This window comes from Monopterus albus, unplaced genomic scaffold (assembly GCF_001952655.1).
Source record: "Monopterus albus unplaced genomic scaffold, M_albus_1.0 scaffold367.1, whole genome shotgun sequence".
Lineage (NCBI taxonomy): Eukaryota > Metazoa > Chordata > Actinopteri > Synbranchiformes > Synbranchidae > Monopterus > Monopterus albus.
In genome coordinates this window covers 647812-675608 of record NW_018128247.1, presented here as the reverse complement: position 1 = coordinate 675608, position 27797 = coordinate 647812, and the positions used below count along the sequence as shown (strand labels likewise).

Here is a 27797-nt window from a genome sequence, read left to right as displayed (position 1 = left end):
ATTTATCAGAAAGATTTCAATTTGTTCATGTTAATGATGAATCTTTAACACAGACTGAAGTTAGACACAATGTTCCACAGGGCTCTGTGTTAGGTCCAGTTCTTTTCACTTTATACATGCTCCCTTTAGGCAATATTAGTAGGAAACATGGCATAAATTTCCATTGCTATGCGGATGATACTCAGTTATATTTATCTATGAAGCCAGATGAATCAGATCAGCTGGTCAAACTTCAAGCATGTTTTAAAGACATAAAGGCCTGGATGACCTGTAATTTCTTACTTTAAAACTCAGACAAAATTGAATTTAACACCATCATCCCAGACACACTCTACTCCAAACTGACCCAGCTCACTGTGCCTGCCCCCACCTGTTAGTGGATCACCAGCTTTCTGACAGACAGGAAGCAGCAGGTGAGGCTGGGGAAAACCACATCCAGCACCTGGTCTATCAGCACAGGTGCCCCCCAGGGATGTGTGGTCTCCCTTCTGTTGTTCTCCCTTTATACCAATGACTGCACCTCAGGAGACCCCTTTGTAAAAATCCTGAGGTCTGCAGATGATACAACAGTCATCGGCGTCATCCAAGATGGTGACGAGTTGGCCTACAGACAGGAGATTGAACAGCCGGCACTGTGGTGTGGTCGTAACAACCTGGAGCTGAACACATTGAAAACAGTGGAGATGATAGTGGATTTTAGGAGGAGCTTCCCTACCCTATCTCTGCTTACTATACCCAGCAGCACTGTTTCAGTTGTGGAGTCTTACATGTTCCCGGGCTCCACAATCTCTCAGGACTTGGAGTGGACATCCAACATCAGCACCATCACCAAGAAGGCACAGCACAGGATGTACTTCCTGTGTCATCTCAGAAAGTTCAACCTGCCCCAGGAGCTGCTGATACAGTTCTACAGAGGAATCACTGAGTCTGTTCTTTGTACTTCCATCTCTGTCTGGTTTGGTTCAGCAACCAAGCAGGACAGGAACAGAATTCAGTGGACAGTCAGAACTGAAAAGAAAAGCACCAGTACCAGCCTGCCCTCCATGGAGGACCTGTACACCTCACAGGTCAAAAGGACAGAGGATTTCTGTGGACCACTTACATCCTGGACACAAACTGTTTGAACTCCTCCCCTCTGGATGGCACTACAGGTCACTGTATGCCAAGTCAACCAGACACAGAGACAGTTTTTTCCCAAGGGTATTAAACTCTTGAACAGCTAGTCTATGTTTGCTCTTTTAACTTATATATAATTTGTTTTTATTGCTGTGCACATCGGGGGCCACTGGATTAGAATCAAATTCCTTGTATTTTTGTTTATACTTGTCAATAAAGTTTATGCTTGGTAAATGGTCTTAAACTTGTACAGCACTTTTCTATGCATTGCAGCACACTTGAAGGGCTTTCACACTATTTGGCCATTGATCCATTTGCACTCCCACATTCAAGCACCAGCATCATCACCAGGAGCAACTGGGGGTTCAGTGTCTTGCTCAAGGACACTTCGACTGGACGAGCCAGGAATCGCACCTCTAATCCTCCGGTTAGGAGACAACCCTGCTCTGATGAGCAGTCACCAGCCACATCAACCTAACTAGTTTTTGATTGTTTCTTTTCTTTCTTTTGTCTCTCCTCTGTCCACTCACCCGAACCGGTCAAGGCAGAAGGCCGCCCACCCAGAGCCGAGGTCTGTTGGAGGTTTCTTCCATTAAAGGGAATTTTTCCTCCCCGCTGTGACCAAGTGCTTGCTCATGGGGATTTGTTGGGATTTCCTTGATAATAATAATAATAATAAGGTCTAGAACTTACTGTGTAAAGTGGCCTGGGATGACTTTTGTTGTGATTTGGTGCTTTACAAATAAATTGAATTGAATTGTCATGCTTGACACTGTTTGTTGGATCTGACGCCCAGCGACCGTCATGTTGGCCTGGTGTTGGGCTTAAGTTGTGTCATCTACTGCCTGGCATAAGACAGAGCCCAGTATGAAGCCATGTGAAACTCGTGCTGTCAGACTGTGTCACTTGGACATAAAGCCTTTCCATATCACCCGGTCAGAGCGACCCATGAGTCCAAACAAAGAGAGAACAGAGCCTGAGACACCCAGACAAGAAGGGAGGAAAGAAGAATATGGTGATTTACTGTGTTAAATGCAGCAGACAGATTTAGGCGTATAGGTGGGCCTTCAGACTGAGTCCAGTACAATGCAACTCCTTGCTGTATTTAACGCAAGGGGTTGCGTTGGTTGGTAGGTCTGTACAATACAACCACTTTGTGACAAATCAATGTTAATGGCTTCATTCATGTTTCCAGCCCGGAAGTTTCTGTTGTGTTTGGGTTAGCCATGCTGCTAACATAGCCTACTCTACCTTAGCACTAATTCTACAAGCAGTGTGTCTACATCCAGTACTAACAAAAATACATGGTGTGTCATTGTGGTGCATTAACTGTGACAAAAATTTGACAGTGAATAGCAGTGAATGCTCAGGGTTTTCACTATTCACAAAGTAAACAAAAGTCTTCTTCCCATGGATGTACTTGTCTGGATTGTTCCCTGTATACATGATTGGTCAATGCAACGCCTTTGCTGGATGATGTCACTGTCTGGTGTGGTAAAAGTTGAACCAGATCCAACTTTTTCATTGTATGGGGCTGCTTTGTTTTGTTGGAGCGCCCTGTGGTACTGGTGCTGGTTGCAGTGAACACAATCCCCAATCTGTATCACTCTTATACAGGTCTAGTGTTGTTTTTATTTTAGAAAGAGAGGAAACAGTCAGTGTGCTTAGATCCACCTAAGTAACCAGGCTACAGTTGACTTTTTCTAGAATGTGATTTCTATGATTAAGAAACATAATTTCCATAATTGAGGTAAGGGATTAGAGAATCCTGGAAACCTGATTAGAGAAATGTGGAGGGAGTGATGCTGAAGAGGCTGAGAGATGGATGGGTAGTAAGTGAGGGTGATCTGTGTGTTAGGCATCACTTTGAAGGAGGCTGGTTAAGGGATTTGTTGGGTTTCTCTTTATAATACTGTGGTCTGAAGCTTACTATATAAAGTGCCTTGAGATTATTTTTGTTGTGAATTTCTAACTTTCTTTTCAAAGAAAGTAACAAATTCCTCCAGAAGAGGTGAGACTGGAAGCTGAGAAGGTCCTCTGAGAGTTGACTTTTGTTAATTGCACCCAGCCTTTCATAAGCTATGTCTTTTAGTTTGCAGCAAGGCAAACAGCCAAGGCTTACATTGAGATGGTCTTGCAATTTGGAAAATAAACTGACAGAGGCAGTTCAATGGGGAGGGCAGACAATGATAAATGATAGCAGTGGTTTTTTTCACAGAATGTGTGACATCAACTGCATAGAATTCAAAGACAATCACAGAAAGCTGTGGTAAAGGAAGCAGAACATTTTCATTTAACTGAACTCATTAGGCCAACACCACTACTATATCCTATAGCTCAGGGAGAACATGTTGTTGTTGTTTTTGCATAGTTAATTGGGAATTCCATAGCCCTTTTGCTACCACTCATTCTGTATGTGTGGAGAGAGTTAAAAAGGTGAGGTTGCTGGGGTCAGCTCCCCTGAAGACCCCACTTCTACTTGGCCGACAGGCAGAGTACACTGTAGTGAGAGGCAGCAGGGGCATGGTACACAGAAACAGTCACCTTTGTTCAACCTCGCTTTTTCTTGCCATAACACTTGAAAGCTGATACTTAGCAACCATTCTTTAAAGTTACTTACCCTGATTGCTAATTGCCTGGCAGGATCTACTTCTTGATTACAACCCGGCTGTCAAGTGTAGACCACAGGCAAGACAAAGGCACTGACAAAAACAAACACTGCTACCAGTTGTGGCACCTAGTTTCAAATGGATTTCAGATCAGTTGTAGTAAATTCTAGTTGGGCACAACTGACTAACAGCACACAAATGGTCATTTACACGCCAAAAAATAAATAAATAAATATTAGTCAAGCTACAGATTAATAGAGGAAGCAATTCTATCTTCTAAGATGATATAATGATTCACACAACCCTTATTTGCTAAATGAGCAAAAAGAAAGTATTTCACACCACTAATTAAGCACAAGCTTACAGAAAACCTACAAAAGAATCGACTCGGCCAACTCAAGTCTAGGAATCCTGGCCCTCTAGATGTTCAAATGTGCAACGTAAAGTGAAGACAACCTTTAGTCCCCTCCAACCTACACTGTGATTGTTCATTTTAAATGCCAACATATCTGAATATACAGCCAAACTGTTGTCAGTAACCTGGTTTGATGTTGATTTTGTCCAGTGATGTGGTGATGATTAATTTGGATTTTTAGCATGGCAGTGCAGCAGCCTGGGAATGACTTCTAGTTAACATGTTTTGTTTTTGGTCCACAGTTAAATCATAACTTCATGCTTATTCTGTTGTCTGAAAACAAAACAGAAGAACATGTAAAACACAGCAGAGGTGACCACAGAGAGCAGGACAACATATGAAATGCATCTGGCAAGCCACATTTACATATCAACATTACTGATTTGTTAAATGACCCTTTCGTGTCAAGTGCCTTCCCAGTCGCACAGAAAAAAAAACAATGAAAATTACACAGTCAATGGAAATCACTTTGGTTTTATGATTATGATTGGTCAATATGATGTAATTAACTCCCTTCTCAGCCCCACAAGTGGTGTGAGTCTTCCTCCATCTAGGGACTTTTACCAGAGGAGTGGGGGTTTGAGGGTTCTGCGCAGTATCATACCTGTTCCTAGCAGTGTGCTTGCTGGACAGAGGGCTCAGATGTTGTTCCTGGGATCTGTTGGAGTCACTTTCCCTGCTTAGGAGTCACAGCCCCAAGTGTCCCTACCACCAATGGGACTACTCTGGCCTTCACCTTCCACGTCCTCTCTCTCCAGTTCCTCTTTCAGGCCCTGGTACTTACAGTACTTAGTTTCTTATATTCTTTCTTCCTGTTCTTGTGATCACCTGGGACTGCTACATATATTGCCACTGCTGCGTTCTATTCCTTGTGTACTACAGTGATGTCCAATTAGTTACCCAGTACCTTCTTGTCCGTCTGGATCTGGAAGTCCTATAGGATCTTAGCCCTGTCATTCTCCACAACCATCTGGACTTGGGAGGGCCTAGCCCATACTCAGCACAGATACTTCTGTACAGTGTCAGATTCTTGATGGTGCCTTTGGGTGTGTGGTGTTTCTGTCAGCGTTTTGCAGCCTGCCACTAATATGGCCTCTCTACACAGTCTGCACCTGCAGCCATGTCTATTGTGGTAGACCCTGGCTTCAACTGATGAACAAAAACATGAATGCATACATGACATTTGTGTCTGGAGTGAAGTATTATTGTATCCTGTGAACTGACTCTACAGAGTTACTAAGCACAATAACATTTGTAGTAGACCTGCTCTGACGTTCATTCTATATGCTTGTTGGGACTACACACAGAGTGCTGGAGTGATAAGTACTGTCTATAAACATAAACGTTTGTCAAAAGAAAGCTCCTTTAATCTGGGAGACAAACTAATACTCCATCAACCATCAAACACAACCTTCAGCAAATTATTTTATTGGATCGTGTTAGCGCAAACAAAAATTCTATTGTTACATTTAACACATACAGGGAGAGGACATATCAACAGCAGTGAGTGTACAGTATAATCCATTCACTAGCAGGACCACACCTAGATGGACTGTAGAAGAATTTAACTTACACTTGTGGGTTTTATCTGCCAGTTCTTCCACACAGTATACTCAAAAGAATACTACTCTCAAACAGTTATTAAAAGCACTGATGGTTTTTACATCAGTTCACATTCATCAAGTTGGGCATATTGCTGCATCAGTTCTGTATATATTCTGTACTGTGTTTAAACATGCACAGATGTATTTTATTTTACATGCAATTAATAAAGCACACTGACAAAAATATGCAGTAAACAGATTTCATAGTATGACAATGTAATTAAACACATGCACCTGAAGTGAGACTAGTGGGTTAGCCATCGATCTTGCAGTACTAGCCTACTTAAAACCTGCCAACAGCTGGTTTGTAGAGTACTGCATTTAGCTGCAGTAGCTGTTTCATTATGTTAAAGCACTGACTTCATATACCATTTCTATTTCTCCTTCATTTATACTAGTTGTGTGATTATTCAGTTTAGCTGATTATTACCTTCTGCAGCTGCACAAATCCCGGACTTTCATCTCATCATATTTTAAATATAATTAATAATAATAATAATAATATTTGTTGATGTTGCATCTCACTGACTTTTAATTAAGAGTGCTGCCTCTTTAATGCAAGTGTGCTCACAGCTGGATCAATAAACTAGAGTCAGCTTATAGCCAGCTTCATGACATCAATACACTGATGTTAAACCCAGAGGAGACAGTACTCTCACACAAGCAAGACTATGCTGATACAGGCCACTGATGGTGCAGAGCTGGTTCCATAACATTTGGGCTTTTAATTTAGACGATTAAACCTCTCAGCTGAAACCAGCAGTATTTTCATTTTCTGCTCTCTTGAACACATGCTAATTAAAAATGGCATTTAGATTATGTTACACAACAACACTGTCCAAAAGAAAACACTATTTATAGCTTAGTGACACATTTACTGCTCGGTTCTGTTGGTTACAACTTTATCTATCCTTGTAAAGAACCTGTGTGAGTGGGTTCACACTGAACAGCTGCTCAGAGAAACTTGGAGTCTGGGGATGTTACATTCCAAACTACTGGATGCTCATTTGGCCAAAAGTGTAGCAGCAAAGCCTGATGTGTATACCGTTAATAAATAAATGTTTCTTTGTTAGTTTACCTTTTGTGCCATTCGTATTTTCTCAGAAGTACATGTTGCAGACAATATGAAATACTGAAGAAATAAAACTGATTAAAAACAGAGATTGCACTGTTCATATTTAGACCATCAACATTTGCCATTTTGCATCTTGTAGTTATGTTTTCAGTTGAATGGTCAACTTGAACACAACCGTAAGACAAAATGAAATGAGGCAATCGTTATTTCTTGCGTGGCACCTTGTCGCCAAGCGATACTTCATCCATTAGTTTCTGCAGAGAGATCACACACCATTTGTGTCAATGTAAATCATACAATAAGATTTTATAAAGTGAAAGAAAGTAGCAAGCATCCTAGTTCAGTGTGAAATATAGACTACACAAAAAGTTACAGTGTCAGACTTTGAAAACTACTGCTTTAGGATGAGGTCCTGTGGTAAAGCCCACTGTATCAATGTGAACAAATGTAGCAGCTTTAAAATGTTCAGGGGATTACTAAAGAAATTAAGTTTTATTCTGAAGGTAACATTAATACATGAAACAATTTTCATGACACTCCATGCAACAGTTATTACAGCATTTCACTCAAAACAGCAAATGCCCTCTTGACACAAGAAGAAAAGTCACAAAATCATCAAAGTCATAGGATTTTCCTCTGAGGATCATGATAGGTAGTACAAAACTCATGGAAACCCATCTAATAGTTGATGAAATATTTATGTCTAGAACAAAGTGGGAGACTGACAGTGTCATACATACAGCCAAGGCTACAAAAACAGTCGCATAAATAAAACATGTATGTACACACACTCACCTCAAGTAGTCTGCTGTAGTAGGTGAAGCCGTCCTCTCCTTCTCTGCGGGCATCATCCACCTTGTACCTCCTGCAGGCCAACAGAAGCTCATTGGAGCTGTAGAGGGGAGCAGGGTCAATGGAGTGGCTGTTGATCAGGCTGACCAGGTACTCCCGGTAGTGCTTCCTGAGTATCAGTACACCACCATATTAACATGATCACACAGTGCTAGTACTGATGACAAAACTATGAACTGGTGAGGTAATAGATCATTATAGGTCATTATGAGATTTTGTGATGTTACTGTATTTGTTAAAGAGTTGGTATTATGGCCCCTTCTGGCCTATTTTTATAAATATTAAGTGTATTTTAAACATATCTGTAACTTCTAATTCACCAAAAGGTGTCTAGATTTCTCAAAATGAATCTCTACAAACAGCAAAGATTCCTCTCTGTCCTCAAGCAGGCTGTTTTCGAAGTTATTAGCATATAATTTAGATTATTCATGAGCACCTACTCTGATTGGCTGGAGGTGATGACTAAATCCAAATCCAGTTGCACCTGACAGCAGAGGAGGACCTCTACCATCACCCTGATCTATCGCCAAACACATTGTTTTTTTGTTTTCCATCATTCCGAACCCTAACCAGGAAAACTGTGCTCTTTTTACAGGCTGCAGAAAGAAGCAGGGATTCATTTGAGGCAGGGTCAAAATAAAAAAGAGCGTTATACCTCTGTTTTAATTAAGTAATTTTAATTATATTTTAGCAAGAAGCCCCCATATTTACCACATCTCTTGTACATTTCCACAGTACTAAATCCAACATGTCATACTTACCACTCTGCTGCTCTGACATTCTTTCTAACCCCTTATGTATTCATTCACTGGTAGAACATCTTTCATTCACTCTGCTTTTTCCATCCTCCTTTGTTTCATGTTACAGTCAGTGACTTTGAAGAAGTGAATGTTAGTGTTAAAAAGAGGAGGGAAGAATGGCATGACTCTTTTTGTATTGATGAATTATTTTATTTTATTCATGATTATTGGCTCCAACCCCTCCCATGACCTATCCTAGATAATGGATGGATGGATGAATTCATGATTATTTATTAATGACTAACTAACTGGTCAATTTGTGGCAATTGTATTTCTTTGCTGGTGCAACATGCTTTTATTTAATAAAGTGAAAATCTAATAAATCTAGTAAATACATTATAACTGGCTATGTTTGAACTTAGGGACTGCTGGTGCAGTAAGCTTCAGTTAAAGCTGCAGCACTAATTGAACAGACCTGCGGTTAAGTAATATTTACAAAAACACATATATATAGTTAGAGGTTTCATAGGCATGTTGTGCCTAACCATACAGGTAAGTGGAGTGCCTAGAAGTCTATTATGAACAAAACTTAGGTGGTGCCACTAGAGTGTTACTGAAGGTAGCATGACCACTCAGCTTTTGAAAGCTGGTCTCCTTATGAATATGCCCCCTGATTGTGAACCCTTGTTAGGGTCAGAAACTGCAAAAAGCATACTGTAGCTGCTCTATGATTCCATCCCTTCTTCTCTCCTGCTCAGTGTACTCTTGTCTGGTTTAAGCACACTTTTTTGGACACATACTTTTAGGAAAGTGAGACTTTTAATGGCTGTTTAGGAGGTATGGACACTTTTTCCAGTTATTAATTCCAGAGTTTAAAAGCCATCTGCATATGTGGAAAATATTACATTGTTAGATAGCAGTGAATCTGCATATTTCACAGAAGGCTCATTTAGGGCTCCATTTTGCTGCCAGCGCAATTTCTACATTACTTCAATCGCTGTCCTTCCGCTGTCCTTCCTTTCCTCTGGTGCTCATTTACTTTTTTGTGCATTTGTGTGTTTGGCACTTTCCTGCTTATTACACAAAGATACACAAAACAACACATGAAAGCAGCTCATGAGCCAAAATAAATAGCAAATAACCTGCAGATGTCCCAATTATTCCTGTTATGCAACAGTTAAAGTAACATTAGCAGGTATAAACAGAGCTCTTAGTGTTTTAGAAAAGAATTAAACACTCAGTTTTTGTACCAGCCTACACTGAAGTAGAGCACTAGGCAGTTTCAATTCAATTACAATGGCTTCAAAATTCTCAGCAGGCACGGAGCTGCACCTTTGGGGTTGTGGCTGTTCTGGTTCTAGGGTTGAAGGGTCAGGTTCCAAATGGGTTGGGGACATCAAATCACTTTTTTTAAAATATTGTCTTATTCACTGGTTCTTTTCACATGCTTGTTTAGTTTAGCCAGCTGGGTTAACAGCTCAGAAAAAACTATGTGTATACAGGTTTGCCTGTAGCCTACTGAGCATCCATTTGAAATCACAGTGTCCTCTTTGATTGGAGTAAAATTAAAATTTTCTTCCTGTTTGATGTTTGCCTGCTTGATTTTATCAAATGTCTTAGTGTGGACAGAAATTATTTAAACAGGCATAGTCTACAATAAGTAGTGACTTGTGGGACAGAGGCGTAAAGTGTGTGTGTATGGGGGGGCAATGGCCCCTTCACCCCCTAATTCCAATGCCCACGTGTAAAGATGAACAACAAGTACGACTAGGGTAATCTTAGTGTCTCAGTGGTCTAATACAGTCTAACACATTCTGGAGCAGTTATACCGTGCTGCCTTGGTTGGGGATAGAAGCAAATAATACAGAATGAAGCCATCATACTCGCAGAGTCCAGCATGTCCAGGTTGAGTCTGAGCTCCACAGGCGGAATCTGGCTGCTGCCCTCCCTCATCCTTCTGCTCTATGACTCCACACAGACCTGAACAAAGGGAAAAAGACAGTGGGAGTAAATGTTAAGTGACACAAAAATAAATAAATAAACAAAATATGGAAAGAATATGTAAGGGATAACACCCTAAAAAATTGTATGTTTCATAACTGTAGGAACCTTTTCTCTAAGGAATGAGACCTACAAACCTGTTGGCCACTTTACAACAAAATGCTATTAACTAATCAAACTGAAATGATTAGTCAATAAAACTAAGCAGCCGCACAAACGCATGGCTCAACACAGGAGGGCCAACTCCAGTGGACCAGAGTCAGCAGTCCACCTCCACCAGAAGGAGAAAGGACACTCTTTTGAGGACAGTGAAGTCCAGATCCTCTCCAGAGAACATCGCTGGTTTGAGAGAGGTGTTAAGGAAGCTATTTTTGTAAAAATAGAACACCCCTCTCTTAATAGGGGTGGTGGACTAAGACACAACTTGTCTTCCATCTACAACCCGGTTCTGAGATCTTTGCCCAAACATGCCCACCAGGACAATAGGCGTTGGTTGACAGGGGAGGATCCAAAGACAGGTAACGACCCTCATTGATACTGGGCTGGGCTGTAACGACTCAGTCGTTAATGGACATTGTTGGCCTTCTAAGGACTGAAACCACACCGAGGGGGATAAATATCTCTGACTTAACACCAGTCAGTCAGAACTGATGAAGCCTCTTGGATGAGAGGTGAAACGTCTCTAGAAAAATTCGATCTAGAAATCCAAGTCCAGTTGATTTCCAAGGTTATTTTGGTTGCGGTTTACTATGACCTGGATGACTGAGAATTTGCACAGATATTAGTCAATAAAAAAAAGTTCCCGGGCCTCAGAATTTCTGTTGCTCACATTACTGGTCAAACAGGAAATGGGTCCTTTCCACTTTAGTTCTGGGATATAAATCTCCCCCAATAAAAGTACCTTGTAGGGGGTTGTACTTTTTGAAGGTCCAGGTACTATCAGTGGGGAGGGCTGCAGTGCTGAACATTGCTGAGTGGTCAGATACAGGGCTCTCTGGTGCAATCACTGGAGTAAAAATCAGTGTTCCAATGTGAGAAATGATTTCAGTGACTGAGTTGCTTGGGTTCTTGGTTTGTAAGGAACATTTTATCAGTAGGCCTACACAAAGAGACCAGTGAGTGAGATTAGCTGATTGAAAAATATGGTTTTGGTGTTTTTGGAGCAGCTTTTTATAGTGTTTGACCAAGGGTTCACCCTCAATTCCTCCACACACACAGAGCACAGCAAGCAGAGGCTGTGGAGAGCATGACATCAATTAAGTAAAACATTAAGTTAACAATCCCTGTGCTTGTTACTGTACCAGCAATAAAACCTTGGTGAGTAAAAAAAAAAAAAAAAAAAAGTCACCTGTTAAGTGAGCATAAGATTGCAGAAAAGCAATAATTTCATCTTTGTCTGCCATCTGTCCTACAATGCTGGTATGTGTTAACCAGAGCAAGCAATTTATATGAGGTAACCTGCTGAGAGTTATGCTTTTGTGTCAGCAGGGTGGGATAATTTGTTTAAGCTTCCCCGGGCTTCAGCCCTGTTGTGGAAATCCACATCTTAATGATCTCAAGAGACTTTTACCCCAGGGACAATTCTTAGGCTTTAGTTCCTGGGTATAAAAAGTACCAGGGACTTTCTGGTCAAAACACAGCTACTGTCTCTTTCTCTGTCCCAGACTCTATCCCTCTCTCTCCCCCATCTCTCACAGACTCTCACAGCCTCTAACTGAAAGGTTATGAGGAACAGTAGTTGAAAGTTGTTACTAGGGAATACAGTTTAGTCAGTAAAATGTTTAGGCTTACTATTAAACAATAACTCATACAAAAAGACTAACTCACTAGCCATCAGTTAAATGCTGAACACTAACATTCTCAGTGCCTGATGGACTATTTTTATTGCAAAAGCACAGTCTGTAATGTACATGTAAAGAATGGGTCACTAAAATCTGAATCTATTAATTGTATGGATGCTGATTCAGCATCCATACTATGTTTTCCAATTATTTATTTATTTATTATTATTATTATTTCGTATGTTTTTTGGCACTTAACTACTTCAGCATACTTTCAGCTAGAAAAGCCATTCAGGTATCAAAATGTTTGGCTTTTTCTGGACATGCGTGGGTGTGTACAACTTTTTTGTAACCTTTATACTTTTTTATTTTGAAAATCTTGCCCCATTCAAATGAATGGGAAAATTCTACTTCACACTTTCAGCTATCAAAATGTTCAGCTCTTCAAGGACATTCATACTTCTCTTCAGAAGTTTTCTAAACTTCATATTTTAAAGATATTTAGCTTTGTTTTGAAAATCTTGCCCCATTCAGATGAATGGGAAAATTCTACTTCAGCATACTTTCAGCTATCAAAATGTTCAGCTCTTCAAGGACATTCATGCTTCTCTTAAGAAATTTTCTAAACTTTATACTTTTGAAATATTTAGCTTTATTTTGAAAATCTTGCACCATTTAAATGAATAGGAAAATTCTACTTCAGCACACTTTCAGCTATTTCGGGTATCAAAATGTTCAGGTCTTTAAGGACATCCATGCTTCTATTCAGAACTTTTGTAAACTTCATTCTTTTAAAATATTTAGCTTTATTTTGAAAATCTTGCCCCATTCAAATGAATGGGGAAATTTTTACTTCTGCATACTTTCAGCTATTTCAGCTATTAAAATGTTCAGCTCTTCAAGGACATTCATGCTTCTCTTCAGAATTTTTCTAAATGTCATACTTTTGAAATATTTAGCTTTATTTTGAAAATTTTGCCCCATTAGTCTTTCAGCTATCAAAACCATTCAGGTGTCAAAATGTTCAACATTTTGACACCTGAATGGTGTCAAACATTTTTAGGGCGATTTTTCAGCATTCAGCATCCATACGCATTTTCTTCAAAAAATGCAATTTTCTAGCTAAAGGTATTGTTTATACATTGATTGAGCAGTCAATTAATACACAAACTAACACCAGACAACAACAAAAGTGAATGTTTACCATTAGTGTGTATTTGTGCTGGTCAATTTTCAGTTTTCAATGTGATGCATTGTGACAAACATGCTGTATTTATCAAACAGACAGCAACCTAGGATCACAGTTTGCATGTTAAATTAGCATGTCTGCAAATGTCGTCAAGGTGAGCCTCTTTCATCAAAGCATATACATTTAAAGGTAGGGCTGGCAATCCTGGAAAAACCAGCAAGAGGAAGCTCAATTTTGATATTAGACAACTGAAGAAATCCCACCCTTTCATAATGACTTCTCTCCAAAGGCACTCCTCCAAAACACAGCATGCACTGCCTGACTACTACTTACATGTTTCAGGAAAATAACAAATGTCCCCAAACAAAACAAAAGCAATAATGATCTGTCCAGCAGAAATATGGCCACCACGGTGTCACTTTTCAGTTCATTTTGTTCTCTCAAAGAAGTGAATTGCTAGTGGGCTTAGCACTAGCATCAGGAGAAACAGTCTGACAGGGACAGACAGGACCGGGACTGGCACTGTGACACAGGCTACAGCCAAACTTTTCTTCATTTTTTATGACCATTTAAATGTGTGTGTCTCATTTATCTCACTTTTAAAAACAGTGTCAACACCATTTCCACCTGGCTGATCAGAGTCCTTTTTGTTGTCTCTCTCTCTCTTACCACTGGTTGTGGTGAACTGTCTAATTTGAACATCTCTATCTCTTATAACATTTCATATCTTTTTTGTTTCCATGTGTTTATTGTCTGTACATTATTTAATGCATTCTGAAGTTTATAGTAGACCTCTTCTAATTTTATGAACCCTTAATAAATCTGGTCCTAAGTGGATTATAGTTTATTCATAGAAGAAACTATGCTTTTGGGCATAGTTGCCAATGAAACATTATTTCAAGAAGGTAAATATGCCTACCTTTGCTGTCATCCTGAATATAACTAATTACAAAAGCTTACTCTTTTTGTGTGTGCGCATGAGAAACTTCCTGTGACAGGCTTTTATTTATTTTATTACATTCTCTTTATCTGCTCCAGCCAGCTAATTTCATGCTCCTGCAGCACATCATGCACAATTAACCAGCCAATACAAAAGTCACCACCCAACTTCTACTAACTGCCAGATTGCACATGTGGCAGAGAAGTGTCAAGAGTGTCTCACTTGTATTTAGGTCAGCATTCATGTTTCATTGTTCCCATGTTTTTTTCTCAGTATTCTTCACATTGATCGACTGAGTCCTTGCCTGTGATCACCTTTCACTCTGATCAGCATTCTGTTCTAATTTATCATGTTCATTTTTAGACTCAGTTTTCTGATCAATAACTGTTCTTAGACTGTATAAAGATGCATAACACATCACCACGTCCCACCACTATGCAAAAGTGAAGCCAAAATATTGTGAACACATTTGCTGCAGTCTTGGCATTTTGCAACCACATTCTACACAGAAGCAAGCGAGTAGTTGACTGATATATCGGACCACCAGTCAAAGCTGTCAAATCATCCAAAATACACACCTATTTACACCATCAAATAACTTATTAAAAACAACCTTTCAAAAAAACGAAAAAAAGAAAAAAAACAAATCAGTGTGATGTTATCCAACAAAAAAATGACAGAAATCACCTCTGGGAACAATTTATTTGATTTGTCCTTTGAGTTTTTAATTCGCCTCTTATCCCTTCCACTAACATAAAGGATTTGTGATTTATAGTGAAACCAGCCACAGTGGCTTCACGTCTGGGAGCTGTCACATCTGGACATCACATTACGAGTTGTTGCCAATGTTTATGACAGACTTTAATATCTCCTTGTTTCTGATTGTTTGCTCATATTATGAGCTGTGTTACCAAGCTTTCCTACTACACCGCTTCACAACACTGATGAATGACATCATCATTTCATAAGATAAGTTAACAAACTTTATATTATTGGAAAGCACATCTACTCATGATTTTAACAGTGTAAACCAATTTAAGATACTGCTATCCCAGGAACATCTGTTATTTTAAATATGAGGGCATACAAAGCAAAACTGTAATTTATTACCTTTTCTGTCATCTTTTGAGGGATCCTAATACTCTACAGCCAGTAGCTTTAGTCAGTTTGCTCAGTAGAAGTCCAACAAAAAAAGAAAATTCAAAATTTTAGTCCTTCTGTCTGCAATCCTTAAAATATCCATAAAACCACAGTTGTTTGAGGTGTGTTCCTCTTTGCTTTGTTTGCTGCTGGGATTAAATTTTTAAATGTCATTGCCAAGGGAAACTGTTACAGTGTTTGTAGCAGCTAGCGCTATAAATAAAAACATCACCACCCTTTAAAGGCTTGTGCTTCACATTTTGATTGGCCAGTCTGTGAGTAAGAACACTGGTGGGTCGAAATGTCAGCTATATTTTGTGGTGTCCAGCTGGACAAATCCTTGATAGATCAACAGAAAATGTTTCATTATAGTCCTTTCCTCACCAAACTTTGACCTATATTTGTCTCCTCGTATTGTTTTATGCCAATAAATAAATAAATTTAGGCAAGGATAAATGTAATTTTTTTAACCAGGTCTGTACCTCTGTAAGGTTAATTAAATACAACTTAAATTAATTCTAAATGTTTTATCATAAACTAAAACGTATTACTGTTAAAAAGACACCAATAAAATGAGTGAAATTCCAAGATTAGTATTAATTTTACTTTGGGTATGCCATTTCTGTGGTTAGGTGTTATAATAAAACTCTGTTCCCCAATTCCCTGTACCCTCTGGCGCTGTGTGAATTTGGTTCCTAACACTAGAATTATCAGAAAATTCACTCCGTTGTTTGTTTATTAGGGACACTAAGTTAAATCTAGAAAGTCTCGTCCAACAGTCCTGTAAAAAATTCTCCTTTGTCAAGGTAATAATATTCAGTTTGTGTTCAAACTGTATCAGACAGTTATGATTCAACTCTATGATCATTGTGGAGGCTGCAGTTTGTGTTACTGTTTCTACATCACAACCTAAAGTTGAACCAGCACCTCTGTAATAATGTAACTTTCCTAAAGATTACATTTATTGCAGAGTAGCTGTATTAATGTCTTCATCAGAGTGTCCAAGACATACGGCCACAGATCAGATGATACGACAACAAAGTTGATGATCGATCTGACTCTTTGGGGAGAATTCCAACACAGCAGCACTCAGCTGGTGGTTTGTGAGCTGACTCAGACTGGGGATACCATCAGTCAGTGGAAGAAGCTCTAAGAAGGAGGCAGAGTTGGAAAACTCAGGAGGAGCTTCACCCATGTCTCTGGCAGAGGTCTCTGTGGTAGTCAAAAAGCTACTTGGTGGCAAGCCACCAGGACTGGATAAGATTTACCCTGAGATGTTGAAGGTTCTGGATATAGCTGGGCTGTCTGGGTTGACACACCTCTTCGATGCTGTGTAGAGGACAGGGACAGTGCCTGAGGACTGGAAGACTGGGGTGGTGGTTCCCATACGTAAAAAGGGGGATGGGAGAGTGTCCTCCAATTATCAAGGTATCACACTACTCAGCTTCCCTGGGAAAAGCCTATGCCAGGGTTGTTGATGGGAGGCTCAGACTGATTGTCGAACCTCATATCTGGTAGGAATAATGTGGATTCTTTGCTGGTTGTGGAATAGTAGACCAGCTCTTTACTCTTGTTACTGTAGGGATCTTGGGAGTTTGCCCATCCAGTTTAAGGGGCGGCTGTGGCTCAGGAGGCACAGTGGGTTGTCTCCTAATTGGAAGATTAGTGGTTCCTGGTTTGTCCAATCTACCTTGAGCAAAACACTGAACCTCCAGTTGCTCCTGGTGATGACACCAGTGTGTGTGAGTGTAAATGGCCAAATAGCGTGAAAGTGCTTTGAGTTTGCTGCAATACACAGAAAAGCACTATAAGACCATTTACCATCTACATGTGCTTTGTAAACCTGGAGAAGGCAAGAGACGCAAGATTGATAGGCAGATAGGGACAGCATCAGCAGTAAGGTGGACATTGTATCAGACTGTTGTGCTGAAGAAGGAGCTGAGCTAAAAGGCAAAGCTCTCAATTTACCAGTCAGTCTATGCTCCAACACTTACCTATAGTCACGAGCTATAATGGGTAGAATAAGATTGCCAATACAAGCAAATGAGTTTCCTTTGCTGGATGGCCAGACTTAGTCTTAAGAGATAGGGTGCTGAATTTGGACATCCAGAAGGGGCTTGGAGTAGAACTGTTGCTTCTTTACTATGAAGACAGTTGAGGGGGTTCAGGAATCTTATCTGGATGCCTCCATTGCGCCTCCCTTTGGAGGTTTTCTGGGCACATCGAACTGTTAGGAGACCCCGGGGTAGACCCACAACATGCAGGAGAGCTTATATATCTCATCGGAACAGGGAATGCTTGAGAATCCTGCAGGAGCTGGAGAATGTTGCCAGGGAGAGAGAGGTCTGGACTACTTTACTGAACCTGTTGCTACTACAGCCCAATCTTGGATAAAAAGAAGAAAATGGATCAATGTATAGATAGATGTATTAGTGTCTTCGTTTTAGCTAGGTGTACCTAATAAATAGGCTACTGCTTGCAGTTTCTACTTATGCACTAGAAACTTTGGATTTTTTTCTCTGCTCATGTCACTTTAAAGGGTTTAAAGTAAAATATAATTCAAATATTTATTTTAACTTTCATGACATTAATAGAAATATAAATATATGCCTGGCTCACCTGTCTGTGTTCCGGGAGGGGGTTCAGTGTTGAAGGCCATTCCATTATTCTAGGAATCATAAAGAAAAGAACAACAAATGTTAGTAACATTAGTCTGATATACATTATTTTGTACAATGACCCCTGAAGTGTAAACCACAGTAACAGCATTAAAAACAATAAGCATGATGGTGTGTGTGTTTGTGTACCTGCAGTAACGCTTGCAGTCTGGAAGGCTCCCAGTCTCTCAGATAGAAGAGGCAGTCTCTGGGATGATGAGCATGTAGACCAGATACACTGCATTCATCCACAGCACAGGTCTGATGTGAGGTCAAGAGAATAGGAGACATCTGTCACTTGTTCACATTATGTCAGATGTAAATCACCTCTGAAGTAACCTTAAGGCACATTCACACCTTTGAAGCAGCTCATTCTAACTGTGAGAAGTTCACTCCTGTTTCTGTGTGGGTGGTCAGGTTACGCTGTCATTCCAAGTGACACAAAGTAATGATTAGATCAACTTTTAAAGATTTTTTTAATTAACTAATGTTTGAAAAAGTATTTATAGAGGGATAATTTCAATATAGTTTGGAAATAACATATTGAACCTAATTATCTGGGCAGCACGTTGGCGCAGTGGTTAGCACCGTTGCCTCACACCCGGGCCCCACCCGGGACCTTTCTGTATGGAATTTGCATGTTCTCCCTGTGCTTGCGTGGGTTCTCTCCGGGTACTCTGGCGTCCTCCCACAGTCCAAAGACATGCAGCTTAGGTTAATTGGTGTCTCTAAATTGCCCATAGGAGTGTGTGTGTGTGCACGTGGATTGGCGACCTGTACAGGGTGTACCCTGCCTTCGCCCGATTGCCAGCTGGGATTGGGTCCAGCACCTCCCCTGTAACCCCGTTCTGGGACTAAGCGGTAGAAAGTGAATGAATGAACCAAATTATCTTTACAATCTTAGTTTTTAGCATAAATGTAACTTTTATGAGTCCTCAACAGTGGGATCACCGAGAGCTTAATGTATTTCTATATTTTAATTCACTCTAAGACTGATACTGTTAACAGTGGGATATTCCTCAGAAGGATGTGGATAATAACAGGACTAAGATACTGTGGGACTTCCAGATCCAGACAGACAGGAAAGTACTGGCCAACCAGCCAGACATCATGGTAGCAGACAAGGAGCAAAAGGAGGTAGTAGCAGTTCCAAATGATCGCAACGTCAAGAAGAAGGAGTATGAGAAGCTGGAGAAGTACCAGGGCCTGAAAGAGGAAGTGGACAGGATGTGGAAGGTGAAGGCCAAAGTGGTCCCAGTGGTGGTAGGACCACTTGGAGCTGTTACTCCTAAAGTGGAAGAATGGTTCCAACAAATTCCAGGAACAACATCAGAGCTCTCTGCAGGAAAACTGCAGAAGAGTGCAGTGCTAAGTACGCTAAGTACAGCTAAGATACTGTGCAGAACCCTCAAACTCCCAGGCTTGTGGTAAAGGACCCGAGGTTGAAGAAGAGACAGACTGTAATTTCTGGACACTTAAAGGTGAATCTGAATTTTAAGGTTTGAATTCATTTTTGTCTAACAGCTATCATGTCTATCTGTCTTTTCAGTTCAGTGATTTGTTAAAAAGTTCAGTAAATAAACTGATGAAAAAAACTTTAGCTTTGTATCTCACAATGACCACCTTTTTTTGTATCTCAGCGGCAGAGAGCTCAGGTCTTTATTTGACCCAGTGAAATAGAAAGAGGCCCTCATTTCTAATTTACCCTGTTTTAGAGGTACTGTATAGTTCATCATATTTTAGTGAGAAGTCTCCCTATGTTCCTATATGCTCTTGTTGTAACTGCAAACTTAACACTTCTTCCATGCTTACCTTCCGTATCAGTCAATAATACACAATTAAATGTGCCAAAGAATGGGAGAGCATTCATATGGTAGCTCAGTATATGAGTTAAATGATGGTTACCATTATTTGACCCCAAAGAGGGGGGTATCAGGCCATGCTGTCCAGACCTAACCTTCCCTTAACACAAAGCAAAGAGCAGATATGTGGTTGGACACAGAGCATTTGCATTATAGTTGCTCAGGTGAAACAGTGGCTGTTTCAGCTGGCTTGTAATGGCAATCACCTCTGAGAGCTTTATTTGAGATTTTATGATAACGCCTTTAGGCATTTGAGCATTTGTTTCATGATCATGACTGACGGCGTGACACGCTTGACAACTTAAGAACAAGCCTGGGCCCATATTCATAAACACTACTAGCTTGCACTAGTTTCTCCTAGTGATAAAACGCTAAGAAAAATCTTAGAATTGTGGGCATTTCCCAAGATTTCCCCTTTAATCTTAAGAGTAGATCTGAGTAAAGATAAAACTAATTCATGAAGCATCTTAGCCTGTAAAAGAGCTCCTAAGGTGGAAAACTGTTAGGAGCAGGGAGGAGGAGGACTTTTAAGAAGCTTAGGAGTTTCCTAAGTATAAGATAACAGAAAGACAACACTGAATAACAGTGAGTTAAATGTTACAGATTAGACCATTCACTGATAATGTTTATGGTTGACCTCATTAGAGATTTGCACACATCTCCCACCCAATGCAATAATAACGCCAGAAATGAAAGTGAACACAACATTAACTTATTTGGCAACTAAAAATGAAACAGTGCAGCAGTGATGACATTTGTGTTGCAACCTCCTGTCAGCAGAGTGTGTCATACACACAGATACAGGGCTTTTATGTCTCATATTGTGACGCACTACATTTCATTTCCACTGTACGTTCACATTTTACAGGCTCATGGGAATAGCCTACACATCATTATACCATTTTTGAGCAATTTTCCCTTGTTAATATCAAATATATTAAGTGAATAAATACTAAAATTACCAGCATGGTAAATGCACTTAAGCAATCAAATACGTAGAACAACTATCAGCAGAGTAATCCTGCTGCCTCGGGCTAACAGAGCTGCGTCATCAAGATACATGATTGGCTGAAATGTTGCGGTAAGAGAATATCACCCTGAACACCAATGAACGCGCTTCTGTGATCAGAAAATGTTCCTACAGCATTAACACTTAAGTGGTGGTGAACTATGTGATCCTTGATTTACTGGATGTAGCAGCCCCAGTGGACCTGCTCATGACTCAAGTGACAGTGAAAGTGGACTGAAACTTTTATTTGAAAATAATAATGCTCCCCCTGAATACATATATGGAATTAGAAAAAACAGGGCTGATGAAGATAATTTCACACAGGTGAGGGGCATTATGGGTGGCTGTCCAGTAAACTAACAGCCAATGACAGAAAGCCAGTTCATATAAAGCACATTACTACAGCGTAAAAGGAACATGTTTTCTGTTAACCAGCTTCTTGTCTATGCACATAAAGCCTTCACTTGACAAGTGGTGCTGATATCGGCACTTCAGTTTCCTATAACAACAAACCCCGACTGCCAGAATAACTACAACACGTCAGGATAATGTCGCCCTTGTAGCTCAGAGTGTCGTGAAACAGTTGTTGGCAAAGCTGTAAAAATGGGTCCCAGAGAGAACCAAAAAACAGCCCAGGAAACACAAGCCATAACAGCAGTGCAGGCCTCTGATGATCAATCATAAATGACCTTACAAGAAGAGCTGCAGGAGACTATTGAACAAATTGTCTCTTTGCATTTAGAAAGCCCCCAAGAACAGCAAGAATGGTTACAAGAAATATGGGAATGGCCACTAAATGATGAAGGAGAATGCAAGGAGATGACAAACAAGCCAAAAGAGGCTGAGAATGAGCTGCATGAGCCAGAAGGAACTGCACTCGTGACAGAGAATATCTCAGTGCAGGAAGAAGAGGTTATGGGGGAATTGAGGGAAAGCCTGTATTCCCCCATCACACCTGGTCTAATGGAATCAGCAGACTCCTGCCTGGAAGAGATGGAAGAGGATGCTGAATATTTGGTGGTGGATGAATGGCAGGCCGAATCTGATGTTGAAGAAGAGGAGGGAAACAGCAAGAGGAGCTGGAAGAGGAAGAGAAATAGTTAAAATGCTATGGCAAAATACATAAAATAGAAAGTTAAAATATTTAGTAAGTAAGGATAATCATAAGATGATTTGTGTGTGTTTTCTTTGAAATAATCAGTGAATGTGTAAGAATAAAATGTGAAATGATTGTATTGGAAAAACAATGAAAAGTGATTTTACATATAGAATCTAAATATAAAAAGTGGATAAAAAAGTAATGCTGATTCAAAGAAAGAGAAAAGTAACACACATCCCTACAAAGAGGAAGTGCAAGGAGTGTGTGTGTGTGTGTGTGTGTGTGTGAGACTGAGAGAGAAGAAAAAATAAAAAGAGACACTGAGTTTTTGACAAAGTAAAAAATGGTGGTTCCATGCATAAAGTAAAGATTAGGTTGATAATTACTGTTTAATCAATGTCTAATGAAGTGTAGTCAAAATATAGAGATCCATGTTTTAATTTTAAGGCATTGATAGTCTTGTGTAAGATCAGTGTGTAATTCTGATTGTTTAGTTAAAAGCAATGATGGGATTTTTGTATTTCAATCAGATGTGAGTTTCCAGTGCTTTTATTAGATATTAGGATGATTTAGTTTGCTAAGAAAAGAGAAGTAGAATCTGAAGATGGGGTGGAGGCCAGTGGGCTTGAGCTTTGACAGTAAAAGATATGCAATAGCTCTGAAAAACATGACTTTGCACGCCAAATAAGGTATTAACTGCAAACTGTAGCATTTGGTTGGACGAGAGGACGAAGTCTACTGACAAGAATCCTTTAAAAACCACAGGAAACAAAGGAACTATGGTTGTTCATCGGTTGCAGCTGGAGGCTCTCTCTGGTTGATTTTCTGACTTCAAGAAGACCGAGTAACTGAAGGAAGACAGCCGAAAGAGGGAGTAGGCTGCAGCTTCTCCCCCCCGGGCCCTGGCCTGTGGAGGGAGGAAGAGAGGAAAAGCACCAATAGAGCCGCTACGTAGAGCGGGAAGTCACCGTAGGATGATTAAAACCCTGAATTCCTGCTTAAAAGATGATTTACTCAGAAATGAAGATTTTCAATAGAATGCCACAATCCAACCAATTCAAACCAGATGGCACCAGTGTAAAATGTTAGTTTGGGGCCCTGTTAAAATGTTATTATTTATCTTTTATTCATAAAGGTTTATTACTGTTTGGTTTTTTGATTTTTCATAAACATCATAAACATTTTTTATTTTAAAATAAGGTGAGTGCAGATTGTAGCAAATGAGAGACAGCTCATATTTAGTTTTTATCTTCAGAATTCATTAAGATTAAATAAATGTTCATTTCAGTTCAGGAAATATATGTCTCAATTGTTTTCATTTGTTATTAAATCGGTGTAGGCTTATGGAGGGGGGAGTTAGGGTTAGGATTAGGGCATGATATTGGCATTAAATGTCAGCGTCTCTGCTCTCTAAAAGAAATCTGCATTGGTGTAGGCCATTGAAACACCCATATCAGTTAACCACTAGTTTTCAGGCTAAGTTAAAAGCTCTCTGGGAGTCAGTCTCTGAGTGTTTATGAAAGCGGGCCCAGATTTAAATATTTTAAATTGTAAAAATGTATCCTGAGTAGTAATAACGACTGATCTGTGGACCATCATTTCTCCTAATAAAATATGATATTGTCTCTTTTATATTCTGATAATCGCTCCATGATCAGGATTACAGTATGTGTCAGACTTACAGTGTGGAAGGGGTTGTTGCAGCCACTGCAGAACTGGTATCGACACTGTGAGCAGCAGAAATGCATGCAGCCTCCTTTAGACAGCGCGTACTGAAAGCGACAGTTTGGACATGCTGAGGAGGAGAGGCAGGATGTGAAGGGTGAGACAAAAGAGGGAACACAGAGAGAGGGAGGAGCTGTGTCAATATTTTTAAGAAAACTGTTTTCATCTAATGAGCAAATACAGCATGTATAGATTTAATATTATAGTGTTTCAGCCCTGTGCCTCCTGAGGGAAGGTTAAACTGAAGGCAACAGCCTCACTAAAAAGACTGGTGAGCCATGGGTGATGGACTAAACTTGTGCCAGGAGAGAATCAGAGGGCAGGAGACCTTTACTATTTATCTGAACACCATCTTCCCAGCCACACTGGATTTTCCCTTTGTGGCCACTGAAGTCACTGAACTATTATATGAACAACATGATTTATGCTTATTGCCCATGTTGCCTAAATGTGTTTCTTTCAAAATGATTATGGGCAATTAGAACTGCACTAATGCAGAGCAGGTTTTATAGACTTAGCCTCTGAATTCAACTCAAAAATGACCATCAGAAACCTAAAAGCTATCATTTTTCTTATTATGCTTACAAAATGGCCACAAAATGTAATCTCTCTCATATTTTTGAAGCACTTTCAGATACTTATGACAATAGGGAAAAGGCATAAAAATAGCACATATTCACTTTCATTTTTTTTCTACTTTTAATTTAAAGTTGAAAATGTAATAAGGTTAGGTGTGAGGAAGTAAAATGATGGTGTGGTTTCTTGGGAGTTTTTGTGTGATTATGCTTATTCAAATAAGAATGTGGGCTGGAAGAAATGCTGTCTACCATTCACCTGTTAATCACAAATGTATTGTTAAGGTACTTCAGGCTACAGATGCAGCACATTCCATCTTCAACAATTGCTGTCAGAAAATAACACTGTAGGAATGTGTGTGTGTGTGTGTGTGTGTGTGTTTGTATGGCTCCACACTGTGAGGATTAGTTTTGAGTTTAAAACCATGGAAGTGAGGACATTATGAACCCACTTTCTGACACCACATCAGAGGGTTAAGACTTGGCTTTAGGGTTGAGGGTATACAGTAATTAAATTCAGATTAGAATTAGGATAAGGGGTGGGGTTAGACAGTTAATTGTGATGGTTATAGTTAGGGTAAGAGGCTACCTATAGTAAGACCACTGTGTGTGTGTGTGTGTGTGTGTGTGTGTGTGTGTGTGTGTGTGTGTGTGTGTGTGTGTGTGTGAGAGAGAGAGAGAGAGAGAGAGAGTGTCCTCACTGATGCCGTTGTCTCGAAGGTATCCAGCCAGACCTTGTCTCTGATACTCTGGATCGTTCTCTCTCTTCCATGACTGGTACTGTTCACATGACAGACCTGCATGCTGAGACTCCCACTGCAGAGACAACACAGAAACATACACATACAGTATGTTATACTGGTAACTAACTCTCCTTTCCCTCCTGAAATCAATGCTTTAAAAGGGACTGAAAGTGTTTTATTTTCAGTTATGTAAAAATGGCTGAATCATCACCTCTCTAGGATTTATTACAAGGTTGTTGGGGTAGACTGCATATATTTTAGCTAAGTGTACCAAATAAACTACCAACTGAGTGTAGATCCAAACAGAATTTATCTAAAGACTGCTGGCAAAGGGATAATTCCCCTTCCTAAAGAATGGCACACCAAACACTTTTACTGTAGCTTTTTAAACAAAGCTGTAGCCAGTCTAAGCAGGAGTCAAAAAGTGCAGGAAACCACCCAGCAAACACTGGTTCACTGTTGGTATGGCTCTGTAGTCTAGCTTATTTGAAAGAAAGACCGATATTCTGTCAGTTTTAGTATGAAGTTAAATTGTTTTTCGAAGGCGAAGGTTGGCAATATTTAGTTTACTTATAAGTGAAATAGGCAAACCTGTTTTTCAGGGTCTTCCTGTGTGGAGCTTAGGCAGTATTTTATCAAACAAATCCAATCTTACAGTTTACAAGGTACCAAATGTTACACAAGTCATACAGCAGGCATCAAGTGTTTCAGACAAATGTGCGATTTATGTGTCACATTTAAATTTCAAAACAAGTTTCAGATCATGGTAACTAAACTGCAGGGGGTATGAATACCACAGCCCCAACAAGTCAAGTAAAGAGAGTCATTGTAAATTTTGTGCATTTGCTTTGCAGTCATAGGCAGCTTCAATAGTCCAAGTTGTTGATGAGTTTATACACTGGGATACTATTGTAGGAGCCCTGCCTATCAAACAGGAGCCCAGGATATTTAATAAATTAATTAAAAACACGTTTATGACCAGCGCTAGAGCCAAACAAATAAAAATACACGTGCTAAAATATAAGTGCTAAAGCCTTACATATAAATGATTCACACCAAGCAGCCTTAAGGAATTAGCGCATATTCAAACCTAACGTTTTGAGAACTAACAAACTAGGAACACAAGATTAACTTTTTATTTGAGAAACTGAGTCAGCTATCATAGTCATCTTCAGCATTTTAATTTTAGATTCCTTCTGAGATTGTGGCCAAATGATCCAAGGTGAACTGACATTTCCTGCAGTGTACTTCACTTCATCGATGTGCATCATAACCAGAATATACATTCTCTTTACTCTTACAGATTATGTGACCTATGTCTGGGAATAGTCTCTAATAAAGGAGCTGCAGCAATATATGCATTATTCATTTAACAGTCAAATCTGACATATGCAAAATTATGAGCATTACTTGCCAGAGAAAGTATTGCCAACACTAATTTTAGAGCAATACAGAGATAAAGGTTTATTAAATGTAGAGGTACCATGTTAATTTACTTTTCAATAAGGTAACAGCTGTGAATTACTTGTAAAGCCACATATAATGAACAGAGTGCAGACCAGTACCTTTGCCAAACTGTTGCTGTTACATACAGAAATATGTCTCTCTGATTCACTAGCATTCATGCATTCTGGTTGCACTTATGAACAAGCTGTTCCGTGTCTAGAACGCAGTAAGCTCGCTCACACTGGCCTAGCTGAGTGAAGGGTATGATGAGAACACAAATGTGCACATGCAGTGGGCCACCCAACACAGAAGCAAACCCGCAAGAAAGGTTTTGGTGAATGCGCCAGGCAAGCAACTTTCAGTGGATGGAATGGGGACCATGTTTCAGTCCAGTATCTATAATACATCTTTTCTGTTACCAGACAAACCACCTTTCACTAGTGTAGGTGTGGATAATGTTGGGCCTATGGAGGCCAAAGCACGGAGAAGACACTGAATCTGCAATCAGATTTTTTCTTGCAATGAGAATGGTGAAGCTGGGATTTAGATGCAGAGACATCTGAAAAAAACACTTTAACCATGGATTGATACAAAGATCTGACAGTAAAACATGGATTTGAAATGTGTAACTGAAATTGTGTTATGGAATACATGTGTAGAGTACCTGTGTTCAAGTTGGGATGAAACAAACCCTCTTTCAACTGCTATCCTATACAAGTTCCCCTGGACTTGTGCATAGCTTTGTGGAAGCATTTAAAGAAAAGCTGACTCTAGTTCTGTGGACACATGTCAAAACAAGAAGCTTAGATACTAGGTGACCTTAGAAACTTTCATGGTAAATCACCTGCTACGGGTCCAAACAATGAAGTAGGAGAAAACAAGTGCTGGAGAGTCTGTGAAGTGGAAACCACAGAGAAGGGGTACAGACCAACTAGCAGCATGTGTGAGAAAATGGCTTTATGTTGGCAGATTGACTGTACAGATGAGTGCGATCAGGGCTTGTAACAAGAGTGGTGAGAACAAGGGACCAGGAAGGAAATGCAACAAAATAAAAGTCAGGTTCTGTGGAACCAGGATTTCCAAATGTGCACTTTCTAATCAAGTGGAAAAAGAGTTCATTTTAGTAGCTTGCCTTCTGTCCTTGGATAACAACACTCTGTAGGTCTGTGACAGTCACACAGACATTGGGTACTTGAACTTAATTTTTGATTAAACCAGA

At 39.8% G+C, this 27797-nt stretch overlaps 1 protein-coding gene across 1 annotated transcript in view; it reads right to left on the bottom strand.

Moving 5' to 3' along the window:
• Positions 1-5568: 5568 nt before the first annotated feature.
• Positions 5569-27797, bottom strand: part of rnf31 (ring finger protein 31) — an 83238-nt gene continuing 61009 nt past the window's right edge. Inside the window, exons 18-24 of the mRNA XM_020585478.1 lie at positions 25091-25205; positions 23772-23884; positions 18270-18380; positions 18082-18130; positions 10295-10391; positions 7615-7780; positions 5569-7073 (exon numbers count right to left, since the gene is read on the bottom strand). Coding sequence (XP_020441134.1) covers positions 7023-7073; positions 7615-7780; positions 10295-10391; positions 18082-18130; positions 18270-18380; positions 23772-23884; positions 25091-25205 — 702 coding nt within the window. The 3' untranslated portion in view covers positions 5569-7022. The remainder of the gene's footprint in view (positions 7074-7614; positions 7781-10294; positions 10392-18081; positions 18131-18269; positions 18381-23771; positions 23885-25090; positions 25206-27797) is intronic.